The following is a 13,469-nucleotide window of genomic DNA, read 5'->3' as shown; positions in this document are numbered from 1 at the left end:
ACCGCCCGGTTGCTTATGCGTCAGCTGCCCTCACTGAGAGTCAGTGCCGCTTTTCTCAGATTGAGAAAGAACTACTAGCTGTTGTGTTTGGTGCAGAACATTTTCATTACTTTGTGTATGGTCGATCAGTGGTGGTGCAAACAGATCACAAACCACTCTTGGGGCTACTGAACAAGTCGTATGACTCAATGTCACCGAGGCTACAACGGCTGGTACTTCGGTTACAGAAGTACGATTTACGTTTAGAGTGCATACCTGGGAAGGACTTGGTTATTGCGGACACTCTGTCACGGGCACCACTCCAGTCTGTTACAATCACAACCACGGAACAAACTCCCAAACAAGCAACTCTGGCTCTGTTGGTAACTGCATCGTCAGGTGTTGGAGTTGGAGTTGGACGGACTAAAAATAATACGGTTCTTGACATGATTCGCCGTGCTACAAATAGAAGATGAGTGTATGCAGACTGTTATAGCCTACTGCCGCAATGGCTGGCCTCCTAGTCGGCGCCACTTGAGGCAAGAGCTTCAACCTTACTGCGATTGTCATGATGAGCTCCACTTTGAACAAGGCCTCCTATGCAGGGGCATGCGACTTGTCATCCCTGACAAGTACCGAAAATACGCCTTGGATAAACTACATGTAGGGCATCGCGGAATGACAGCATGCAAGAGCCGTGCCCGAGAGTCCTTGTATTGGCCGAATATGACACAAAACATTGAGCAAATGGTCCGTGAGTGCAACACCTGCCAGAGCTTCCAGCGAGCAAGCAGCGACGAACCACTGCTAAAAGTACCTCTTCCATGTCTTCCGTGGCAAAAGCTCGGCATAGATTTCTTTCACGTCAGTGGCCAAACATATCTTCTTGTGATTGACTATTTCTCAAAGTATGTGGAGTTGCAGCTCATGAACACCACCCCCAGCCAGGCAGTTGTCAAAGCGCTTAAGAAAATCTATGCACGGTTTGGTATACCCTTTGACGTTGCGACACACAATGGCCCTCCTTTTGATTCTGAGGCCTTTGCACAATTCAACAAGGATCGGGATGTTATCCACTCTACATCATCGCCATGCTACCCCAAATCAAACGGCCAGGTCGAACGGTGTGTTCAGACTGTCAAAAACACTCTGCGGAAAGCAGTTGAAGATTACCAGGACGTCGACCTCGCTATCATGAATTACCGAGCCACACCATCTAATCACTTGTCAGCACCTTCTGAAATGTTGATGGGAAGGAAAATCAGGACCTTGGTTCCCACACATCCAGCACTTTTAAAACCAGCATACCCTACCAGAAACCACTGCCAAGGGTTACGCTATCGCCAAGCCTGTCAGACACCACGGGTGGTCGCCCGAAGGTCACCTCTGCCGCCATTAAGCAAGGGCCAACACGTGTGGGTCAGAAGTCGTCGAAGCTGGGAAAAGGCGGTTGCCATGCAAGTAGTACCCGAGCCGAGGTCGTACGTTGTCAGGAATGAGCAAGGAGCTACAATGAAGCGTAATCGCTTGCACTTGAGACCGGGAGTGACAAAACCAAGCGAGGATAGGCGTGCAGATGACATTTACGACAACTCGACGACTGCCTCCGCTAGTACTGGTCCAGAGTTCACTACAGTGACTGCCTCTCCCTCTGCACCTGTACGTAACCGTGCACCTCCTGAAGAGCCTCCTTCACCTGTACGTGGCCGTACACTACCTGAAGAACATTCCTCATCAATGGGTCCACCTTCTTCCGACAGCCGAGTGACAAGGTCAGGAAGACACGTCGTGCGCCCAGCCTATTTACTAGATTACTACACCAGCTGAAAAGTCAGAAGGACTGGCCGTGATGGAAAGTGCCTGGGTCCATTGAATTGTTGAACATTCTTTAAAAAATAAAATAAAGCGGCATGTTGTAGAGTTGTAAAATAGCTCCCTCTACTTCTAGTCTTGCCTTGGATACGGGCTCCCAGACGTGAGCCAATCCTGTTTGGTCTTCTTCTCGCTTACTTGTGAAAGTACCATGGGGAGAGCTGGTCGCTCTCGGTTGGAACTTGGTCATGGAATAAAAGTGTTTATCAATCAGCATGCATCCGAGCCATCCGAGTTATAACACATTTTAGACTTGAAGACAGGATGTAGACATCGAACGCGCTGCTCCAGGGTCCAGCTAAGCTGCTTCTTTGTCAAGCAGGCCTAATTTTAACCTGTGGGCTGGTCGTACACTGTGACAGGCGGGACAGAGTGCTTGATACCTATTTTACTCATTTTCATTGCATTTTCAATATGAAGCCAAAGGAAGTAAAATTGATTGATTTGATGCGCTCGTTCCGGTGACCAACGGTGTATAAATCATTTCAACGGACCGCGTGAATAATTTAGCGACCTACGTTTATTTGTGCTTTTCACTTATTATAGAAAACCAGAAGCACTATAGCTACTTACCTAGCCTGCGAAGAGATTTCTAATTGCTCAAAACTGCTTTGCTCTTTTCGAGAACACGCTAGCGAGTATTGCATTATGCACAATTTTTTTTTCCTTGTTGCTCTCACTGCGTATTTGGGCGGCTATGATTAGGGAGTTCTGGGAAATCGTAAGCGCCATCCGATTCCGACTCCGCATTGCTGTCAGCCAATCAGATAACAGCAATGTGATGTCAGCCACTCCAAAGGAATGAGACGATTCGCTATCATGTTTTCGGAAACATTATCGTGAAACTTTTACGTTCTCCTAAAACCCCCTATTGCCAACATGCATTACGGCTCTTCCGGAAAAAAGCGAAGCTGAAGAATCCTTGTGTTCCCAATCTGTTTATAAGGAATTGAAAAAACTCAGGGAAAAGAGATACCGAAGTCAGGAATCGAACCTGAGTCTACATGACTGTGTCGTCCCTAATTGTTGTGAGCCCCGGCCAATTCTGGTTGTTTATGTTGTTTATCAAGATTCGGAAGCACATGTCATTCATCCTCCATGAAACATACGCATAAGGAAGGGATAGTTCAGTCGAACACCGCCCCCGCATGACATTTAGTCATGGTTAAGGTCACTACAAACAAGTTTTGTTATTAAGTAACTCAGCTGTACATTTGTGTGTGTGTGATCTTCTACGTTAGAGAGTTTTGGTACACCGTACGCTATCGCCTTTGTGCACGTAAGGGATAGCGTTGATGGTTCTGCGCACGCCCATAACAGAAAGAGAGCTTCACGCAGAGCCACAAACGCTATCCCTTTTGTACGCAAAGGCGATAGCGTACGATGTACTAAAACTCCCCAGTATTTCGTCAGTGCACTACTATGCCGTAACCAGAGCTGTACGTAACGCGTTACTCGATAACGCGTTACTGTTTTTGGTAACTAAGTTACAACTTAGTTATCTTCTAAAAAATGTAACTAATGATGACGTACCTAGTTACAAAAAGTGGTAACGCGTTACTCGTTCGTTTTCTTTCCTTTCCTTTTTTTTTTTTTTTTTTGCTCACTGTCACCAACAATGACCGCCAGTTGTGGTTTTTCCGGCGCACATGGCGGCATTTAACGAGGCTGAAGCACGCTGAAAAGTCCCCAGCGAAGACACGAATACAAGATGTTGATGAGAGCAACGCCTTTCTCACTGAGGCAGCGTTCACACGAGGCAATTTTCGAGTTGCTGGCAGTCGGCCGACACCGGCAACCTCCAGCAATTCAAGTTGCTCGGTGTCGCTTCCCGACCGAAATCTGGAGAAGTGGCTCGTGCACCGGCCGATCAGCGAGGTGAGTATTGCCACGTGACTCCCGATGGCGTGATGTGATTTCGTTCGTGGGTTCATGGGTTGAAATCCTGGAGGTGCATCTGAGAAATAACTTTTTTTAATTACGTCACACGGACACGTCAATACCCATTTCTTGAAGATAATGATGAACTTTTGGCGTTTTGATAAACAGCAGGTAAAGAAAAGACACCATCAGTTGGATTTGAACAACAATTTCTTACCCGAGGTCAATTGCCACAGTGTTCCTCACGTGTAGTGTATTTTCCAGTCCGCTGTCCTCTCCCCATTAATGTGGACTACCTTTCAGTAATCCGGCCTGCATACAGTAGGTTGGACTGTTGGTTGTACCATGAATCTGATGGGTCATTTCTAGGAGCCCAGGTTGGGACCCTTGTCTTCTCTCACTATGCGAGAAGCACAGAGAACACAGAACTCTCCACCCAGATAACATATTGCTGATCTTATGCATTCATGAGCTCCTGTCAGTCTTTTGCGGAATACTGTGGATGTCACAACGATGTCGACGATTTGCAATGACTTGTCGTCGTGGCCCCAGCTATCTGGCATGCTCAGAGCGGTGGAGAGAATGGACAGAAAAAAAAAGAAAACATTTTGTTGCCTACACTGAAAATGCCTGCTGCTGTGTCTCGCTCAAGAAAAATTCTGTCAGCTTTGAGCTTTGACTCATGCAATTTCGCGGTGCCTTGCAGCCTGCAGTATAGGCACTGCTGTTTGTACTTTTCCTCTCAGATATCGAATGTAGTTGGCAAAGTAACGCGTTAGTTTTTCCGGCGAGTAATTTGTAACGGCAAAAAATTACTTTTTCATAGAGGGTAAAGGTAATTCCCTTATAAAAATGATTGTTGTTTTTCTATTAGCATCATATGTATTTTCTATGTATTCTATCGCCTTCTTATTGATATTTACTTTTTAGTGCCAATTATCAATACAAACTCTCAAGGCTATGTATCGACTTTTTATGTGTGTTATGTGTATTGTGTGTTGTGCATAGGCTGCATATAGCAACATATTGGTTTCTTTTTTATGTTCTGTTTATTGTGCGTTGTGCATAGGCTGCCTATAGCAACATATTGGTTTCTTTTTTATGTTCTGTCTATTTTGTGTTGTGCACAGGCTGCCTATAGGCTACATATTAGTTTCTTATTTATCTGCTGTCTATTGGGTGTTGCGCATGGGCTGCTATTGGCAACATATTGTTTTCGTATTTATGTTCTTTTTATTGTGTGTTGTGCATAGGCAGCCTACAGGCTGCATATTGCTTTACTCATGTGTTGACTGTCGTGTGTTGTGCACAGCATGTCTGTTGACAACATATATTAAACGCCCAGTTTCCAAAGTTATTTAATAATAATGGAGGATTAAAGAGGTGCTAATAATAGCTGTCTATATTTATACTTCGTGACATTATTTCAAACAAATATTTGACACAGGCACATGCTATTATATTACATATACAGGATGTACACGCTAAGTGTGAACAGATTTTTTAAAAATATATATAACACTTTTTCCAAGATGAAATCAATTGCAATATAGCATATGCTAAAGGGCACTCCCTAGCAGGGCATTAGCAAAGTCCAAAGACAATGTCTTAATTAACTTTCATTAATTAACTTTTTAATTATAAAAGCTACAAAGTTGTCCCAAGGAGAACATCTGTTCCTTTCGGTCACCTGATATCGTAGCCGTTTTCAGAACAAAAATCCGTTCGATAGATCGCCCGCAAAAAAATCGTGAAGGAACGCCATTTTTTTTCTTTATTTTGTTCATTGCGCTTCTTAGAAGACGCGTATTTCCTTCATCCCCAACGGGGGAGGGGGAAAGAGCACAGTGCCGCCTCATGCGTCGAAGATGAGCTTTAACTTGCGGAAACAAAACAAAAACAAATGTATCGGGTGACTCTATCGGAACTGGCCTTATCTTGGGTTGCATTTTCTGTTTCCTTTTAATATTTTTCCAGGACGCGAGAGGCGATAGTGTGCTCTTTCTCCCTCTCACATTGGGGATGAAAGAAAGAAGAAAAGAAACCTGTCTCAGTGTTTCTCGATATTCTACTAACTTTTCTCAATGAAAGTTCAATGAAGACACAGTAGCTGTTGTGCAATACATGTTGGACGGGAACCCTACCAGCTTCCGTGGCATAGTGGTTAGGATGGTCGCTTCCCACACCGAGAGTGAGAGATGACGCGAGTTCGAATCCCCGCACCGGCAGACTTTCTATATGAATATCTGCGCAGTTCCCCCTGAAGTAGGACAAGGGCTCAAACCAAGCCCCCTGTCCCCCACTCCTTCCCTCTTACGACGTCCGTTAGGCGTTGACAGCCACAGTTGCTTCGCGGCGATAACACGGAATAAAAATAGAAACTCTGAGACTATTTCAATACGAACTCAGTAGAAATACAGTAACAGTTTTGCGTTGCAGACTCAATAGGAACTCTATAGCCTATTACAGTGCAGGTCCAATAGGGACACAATAATAGTTTTGCAACGCAGGCTCAATATGAAATTCATAGTCCCTGTCGTAATAAAAGCACAATAAGAAGTCAGTGGCCACTTCCCAACAGACATGCTACTGGATGCTCATACAGGGTCTATAAACTTTTTATTGATTCTATGAAGGCTTCGTGGCTTATAGAGGTTCTACAACAAGTTGTTCGTAGATTTATCACGATAAGGGCTCAATAAGAAATCAGTGGCCAATACCCAAAATACTCTCTACAGGAAGACCATACAGCGCTTATAAACCCTTTATCGAATTCCTTCGTACTCCTATTGACAACTGTCAATAGACATTTTATATAGTAGCAATACATTTTTTCATAAGGGAACGGTACTTTTTTAGTAACGTGTACAAGTCTGCGAGATGCGTCTGGCAGCGGCGTTGTTTGCGATCGTCTTGCGTTAGTCAGCTTTTATCGTGTCAACTCGTATCATACTTCGAACCTGCTGAAAATATTGTGATAATGGTTACGAGATACAGGGCGTGATATCGCCCTTCGTGTGAGTTCATAGTGAGAGTGATCGAGGTCTGTACAGTTTATCTGATGATATTGATTGTGAGCCAAAATGCCGACCTCTGTGCACAAACAAAGTTCGCAGGTTTGCCAATAATAATAGGAAAAGTTAGTGTCTAAACAGAGATGCACATCCTTCGAAGAGATATTCTGCGTGAAGGGGCAGACTGTTTTGCTTCTTTACACCCTCTTTACACCCATGACTGCGAAAGCGCTAACAAGAGCGCCTTCATAGAGCTATTACACTCATTTCACACTCTAGACGAACAGCAGTTCTTCTAAAGAGGGGGTAATAAGGTAGTAATGAAAGGTTTGAGTTTGATTTCGAATTTTCTGACGCAAAGATATCTGCGATCATGCTGCACCGCACTAATTATGTTGGTTTATTAAAGGCTAGCTAGTTTGATTCGTTGCCCATAACCTTGTATCACTGGGTGTGTGTCCACCTCAGGTAATGTTGTGTAGTGAGCAACGTACGGTCAATTTTCAAGCCATTGTCAGTGGTTATTTTGCCATAGGTAATGTATATCACTTTTACTGAGGTGCGGAACTTTGGGTACCTCCAGGCGGGAGAGACACCAAATATTCCTCTGTTTCACATTGTGGAGGAGTAACGAAAGGAATGCACCCCTATTACTCTCTTATTACACATAAAAGAGCTCCCGATATTTCGAACAGAGACTGTTCGTCTACTAAGCTTCTCCCTGTCAAGTATGTCAGTCAGCACCGACATCATATATATACTGCATAGATATAGCAGTCTTACTTGGTGTACCGAAATACGATCTCTGAGGATCAAAGGACCTCAGCAGGGGCGCACTCTAAAAAAAACACACACAAAGAAACAAGGAAGTCAAAAGGGAGGTTAGTGCGGGGTGTTCCGTGCACTCCCTTCATGGAGGTGTGTTAGCTTCACTCCCCAATGTTTATGACGGAGTTCTTTGAGACTATGCAACAGTGCAGTCTCGTACTTTTATTAATTTGTTAACATTATCAAGACACACCTGGAAATAATGAAAAAAAAATCCTGTTCGTGACATGGTCAAAGCAGTTGTACCCCTGCAGAGGTCATTTACTTTTTACAACCACTCCTCTTCCTTATAACACCACACCACAACCACCACAACCACTTTTTACAAGTCCTGGCTGCACAAAGGAGGCCGTTGATGGCAGATATCCTTGGAAAGTACCCAACATTACGTACTGAGAAACAGGTAATGCAATTTTTCAAGCAATTTGGAGCCTACATCTTGTTTTCCTATATGCTCATAAAGATGCCTGCTTCTACAATGCAGTCTTTTTGCTCTAATTTTAATTGACACTCGGATTGGTCGTTTCATTCCAGGGAAATATGCGTCGAAATACTCTCTAATGACAAGGGAAACGGCAGGTCAAGTAAGAAACGCAATGTCCGATAGAAAGGGACATCTGTTCTGTAACGCTAAGTGCATTGAAGTTACTGCAGATGCAGTTCGAGTTGATGAGGCGTATGTCCGTCACCATTATGAAAGTGTTTCGCTCCCTTGTGCTCTATGAGCGGGTTGTAAAATTTTGGGCCATGTCGTATACGTTTCGTCTTTGTTTTCCTGAGGGATGTTCACAAGCTTCTGTGTGCGATGCCCTGGTACGACTGTTAACTGGTGCAGCACCTTGATGCGGTCAGTACTTCGTGGAAGGTGTTATTCGCAGACGGGTTTCTTACTTCTCTCAGTGCATCATCAGCCTTCTACGTCCCAGAGTACGGAGACACACGGCGCGAAGGCCTCTCCATATCAGGACACAGGAGCATCCTTCTTGTGCAGTGAACAAAAGTATAAGGCATCCCAGTTAGCAAAACATCTCGATTGTTAGGAGGGTCGGTACCTACAAACACTGTGGCTCCGCACGAAGAGAGTACTATTCCGAGGTTTTTCGTGAGGCTGTAACTATTGCCAAACTACTGTACATATGCGCATTGAAGACCTCGCCCCCTGATGTCAAATCACATGTTTATTGCTGGTGCTGAGACACGTTTGTCTCTTGTCTGGCTCGTTACACAGAGCTCCGATGGACACACGTCGCGACGGCTTGCAAATGGCCGTTGAAAAACCACTGTTGTTGGGTGGATTCGGTGATTTTACGTCAAGCTGACGCCACGGCCGCGAAGCTCGCCGGTTTTCTGTCGAGTAAACAACGCATGCGGTTCCCGGTGAAAACGCCGATTCTAGCGCCGCCCACGCAGCATGCAACGGCGTGAGCTGTAAACAGTTGTTCTGATACCTCGACACAATAGCTCTTTTACTCCGCTTTCTTTTTCTTTGATTGAAAACTAGATAACTGGTGACCGGGTGTATGCTGGGCGAACGATACCACGCTAGGATGATTGACTCAGCACGGGAGCCAGAAGTGACACCGATTTATGCACCAACGTCGGACAGGTAGCTGTGCGAATTCTTCTGCTCTCTCGCTTGCAAGTATAATTGCAAGTACAACGGACAACGGCGTTTTCATCGTCATCTAAAACACGCAACCATGATGCAAGACACCCGGGATAACTGGACGGAGAGTCTGCCCCTGATCATTTTAGGCGTTCTAGTGGCAATTAAAGTTGCTGTGAGATGTCCCTTAGCAGAGCCGGTCTACTGAACACCTCTACGGCTACCAGCATATATTTTCACCCGTCCAGTAGTCTTATGCATTTCAGCCTTCATCTCCCATCTCTGGCAAACTTTGCATGGCGAGACACACCTTCTCCATCGTCATTCATTCCAACTGACGAGCTTCACTCAGCATCCCGTGTTCTCGAATGCGTCCAGCACTTCAGCCGCCTTATTCTCCAAGTCTTACAAGGTCATACGAAGACTGCATAAGGCATTCGTCATTGACATTCGCGGCTGCCCGGAATCAGTCTCCATATGCGGTCGCATACGTGCCTTCCGGAAAATCGCTCTCGCCTCCTCACTAAAAAGTCCTTTACCTGCTCCGTCACCTTACCGCAAATGTCTGAAAACATGGCGCATTGTAGTCGTCCACATTCCTCCGGAATTCTGAAGGACTGGCCCCTGTGGTGGCCCCAAAGGAGGCGAAGATACCGATCCCCCCGCCGCCCACGGCAGCATGCAGAAGCAGGTGAGAGTAATAAACAGTCCGGTACGGTATGTCGATCACAACGGTAGCCCTTTTACTCCGCGAATTTTTGCTTTATTGGTAACCACAACGGTGTCACTCAATTCAGCACTCATTACGCAGACAGACTGTTGGCACTTCAACGTTGGCCGCGAATTCGAAGATGTTGGGGGCGTGGTACGGTACCACAACATAGTTCAGGACGCGATAGCCTCGCTTAGGGTGGCTCCTCTTTTCTCGGTTACCATTCATAGTAATGATTATTAGATGTTACTATTACTAGGTCAGTATTCTACATTTTCCTCTGTCGGGAGCTACGAGGTCCACGAAGGGGGCAGTCATTCTGCAGAATAACGGCTCCAGGATCTGATTCCATGAACACGATATCTACGGGAAAAGGTGACAATCTGAAGAATATACATTTTATGTGCACTAACGCATATAATGTACATAAATCAAATACAGAACCAAGTCATCTCTTTAGATTCGTTTTACATATGACCTATATTGTAATGGTCATGCACGCTAGCCGAAAGTATGTCGATATAGGTTGACCAGGAAGTGCCTCTTGCGACCTTGTTTCAATCGGCAGACACAAAATTTTTCCAGCCATCGATCTTTGATACAATACGACTGGTCTCCATACTTATTACATCGGCTGATGTCTCCCACCACGTTAACGTCACCACTAGAATGGTTCGCTCGCACCGTCGCTTCAAAGATGGCGGCCGAAGGACGTGTCTGCACAGTCACCCAATAATGTGTGATGTTCTGTTGCCTTTCTTCTTCGGAGCTGTAGCCTGTTGCGATGTCCAGTACATAATCCAAAGTCAAGGGGAAACAGAGACGCCAATGTTTTTCCAACCAGGCGTTGATTTTTTTCACGACGTTTCGACCCATTGCCATAACAAGAGGGTCGCTCATCGATATGTCCTGATCGGCGGCTTCGCATGAACACCATTCGCGTGGAATAGAGGCGTCGTCGCAGGTCCTGTTTTCTGGAATCTCGTGAAGCAAACTCAAACCACGTTTTGTCTTTGATTCTGCAGTACGAGGAAAATTGAGGAATTCGACGAAGGTTGCGTGGATATCGTACGGCGTTGTTAACCTTTTTTGATTAGCCTCCAACGCATTCAGTACTGCAGGATTTGCATTCAAGAACCATCGGGGGAAAACTAAGAAAGCGAAAGGTTGACGGTCTTCGTATCTTCCTATGAACGTCGTGCGGATGTTGCCGTACCGTATACCATGGTCACTGAAGAAAACCAGCACCGTCCTGTTGAGAACCTGTTCGATCTTGCCGAAAAACCTCCGTAACAGTGCATCCATATATCCAGCGTTGTTCACATAATCGTGAGTCATCGTACCGAGGTATAATATGTAGAAAAATAGACCAACTTTTGTATGCTTAAGGAGGCGGGTCAGGTAATCTAGATAGTACTCCGTGCTTAGGGTCTGCCTGATGCATGGTACACCCTCATCGTGATATTGCGACACGTTCTCGAGATGTTCGCGAAGAAGTAGGCTAACTGGATGAATGTAGTAGTCTGTTGGAGGATTACGGAAGCCCTTGAAACAGTAATGAAACATCCCGTAGTAACCAAATTCGTCTTGAAACGAGGTCCTATATCCACGGCGGGCGTATGGAATCCAGAAAAGTTTAACGCCGTCGAAGAAACCATCCTCTGTTATGGCCTCGATCTCTGCAACAGACATGCCTGCAACCATCGCCATCAGGTTGGGAAAGGTGTTGTCGCCGACTTTGTTGTAGCCGTGCAGCTCGAAGGCGTCTATGTGTTTGCGGATGAAGCTGCCTGTCAGTGGTAGGTGTCTTTTGAAATTAAGGTACGATATAGAGTCGATGCCCAAGAAGATGACACTCAGGTTGTGGTGATCCCTTGCGCGGGGAGCATCACGGCATCGGTCTTCGACGTCTTGTTTCATTATCGGGTTGAAGAGGAATTGTTCGTGAAAGACCTGCGTGGAATTGGTCGTCGAGCAATGGACATGCAGAAATTCTTTTTTCAGTGGACGTCCGAACTGCAAAGGCATCGTTGGCCCGTAGTAATAGTTTTTGTCTGGTACTGGCATTGAATAGTTTGCGAAAATCTCACGATAAAAGCATCGCAGTTCGGTTACAGATACCCCGTGTGCGGATAAAGCTTCTGTATCAATGTGCGGCAGTTCGTCGTAAGTTGTGATGAAGTCGGCTTTACCTGGGCAACGGGGCTCTTGCACCTTCTGGATGAACTTTCCGACCGTAGGGTGGAAGGGGTCGAATTCACGCACATTACAGCCTTTGGTTCGAATACGATATTGGGAGGAGGTCACGCGATTGAAAGGATTCCCACCATAAACAGCGTACCACAGAGCAGCGGGAATATAATGAACCACCATGATGATGAACGTGGTCGCAAGAATTATCCTATTCATGCGTTTCAGCTTTCTCATTGGATCGCCAAACCTGCATTAGATAATGTGAACAATGGTTAGGCGATCTGAAAGGTCTGTGAAGGTTTTAAACACTTATACTAGAATCTACTATCTGTTGTGCACGTATGACAACCTGAGTTCTATGCCTGCGCTGACACTCTATTGATTTAACCAGCGACGTGGAACAGCCATTGTATATGAATCAATATCATGAGGAGCATGGATGAAAATGTCGTTTCCCAAGGTAAGGACGTCTATAATTCTTACTTGTTCAGTAAATCTCGGAACTGAAGCACTGCACCACTGGAACACACAGAGGATTGCAGGCACGTGCTTGTACAACTCGACACGCAAATGCCTCTTCTTCTTCCCGAGTCTCTGGCCAACATCCATCAAGGGAGATTGGCCAGGGCTAAACGTGACTATATTTCCTAGCTATGGTTGATGAGGATGGTGAATGCGTGCGTTTTGTGGACAAAAAGAGACGCAGAGATGCAATGTAGTGTGCGTGAGCGTGTGAGGGAGCACGTGAAAACTGAGAAAGTACAACCGTTACATGAACTATGTTACCTAGAAGCGATGAAGCTCCTTTTTTGAGGCACTTCTTGCCCCCTTCCACATATTCCAGACAAGGAGAGCCTCACTGCAAAAGGTAGTGAAACATAAAACCAGGCCTCAAACTGATTAACTGGAGAGCAACATCAGAACGCACGACAGCATCAGTAAATGTGCTAGTGTAGGTCACCCTTATGAACAAATTTAACTTATAAACCAATGAATGACGCGAACTTGTGAACGAATCAAACCAAACTGAGCGACGACTCTCGCAGTTCTGAAGTTCCGATTTTCTGAAGCTTCACGTTAACGTGCATTGTACTTTCTTCTTCGAAATCAGGGTACAATGATATATTATGCAAGAATGCTGCTTTTGGTAGCATAATAGCAAGGTAAGCATTTAAAAACCTCTAAGAATGGCGGCAGGAGCGAATCTTGTGACACAGGATCCCACGCCTTCACTAATTATACGTTCAAGCTACGGTTAAAACTTAAAGAAACATAGAGCCATTGCAGTAGAAATTTGAAACATACCTTCGATTTTGTCGTCTTCATCTATACTTCCCGTCTCGACTGTAAATCAAGTGAAAAACCGCGCTAAACCTGTACAAAT

The 13,469-nt window shown here is 45.2% G+C and overlaps 2 protein-coding genes across 2 annotated transcripts; one reads left to right on the top strand and one right to left on the bottom strand.

Moving 5' to 3' along the window:
• The first annotated feature begins 459 nt into the window (after positions 1 to 459).
• LOC135384652 (uncharacterized protein K02A2.6-like) lies at positions 460 to 1,806 on the top strand. The gene has a single exon (XM_064613845.1). The coding sequence runs from the start codon at positions 460 to 462 to the stop codon at positions 1,804 to 1,806; it is 1,347 nt and encodes a 448-aa protein (XP_064469915.1).
• An 8,459-nt stretch (positions 1,807 to 10,265) lies between these two features.
• Positions 10,266 to 12,642, bottom strand: LOC135383502 (uncharacterized). Its single transcript, XM_064612930.1, has 2 exons — positions 12,569 to 12,642; positions 10,266 to 12,332 (listed from the first exon to the last, which is right to left on the bottom strand). The coding sequence occupies exon 2, from the start codon at positions 12,317 to 12,319 to the stop codon at positions 10,394 to 10,396; it is 1,926 nt and encodes a 641-aa protein (XP_064469000.1). The 5' UTR covers positions 12,320 to 12,332; positions 12,569 to 12,642; the 3' UTR covers positions 10,266 to 10,393.
• Between the last annotated feature and the right edge of the window lie 827 nt (positions 12,643 to 13,469).

The sequence above is a fragment of the Ornithodoros turicata genome, chromosome 2 (assembly GCF_037126465.1).
Source record: "Ornithodoros turicata isolate Travis chromosome 2, ASM3712646v1, whole genome shotgun sequence".
Classification (NCBI taxonomy): Eukaryota; Metazoa; Arthropoda; class Arachnida; order Ixodida; family Argasidae; genus Ornithodoros; species Ornithodoros turicata.
Note: the sequence above shows the minus strand (reverse complement) of the source record. Positions and strands in the feature narration are given on the sequence as shown.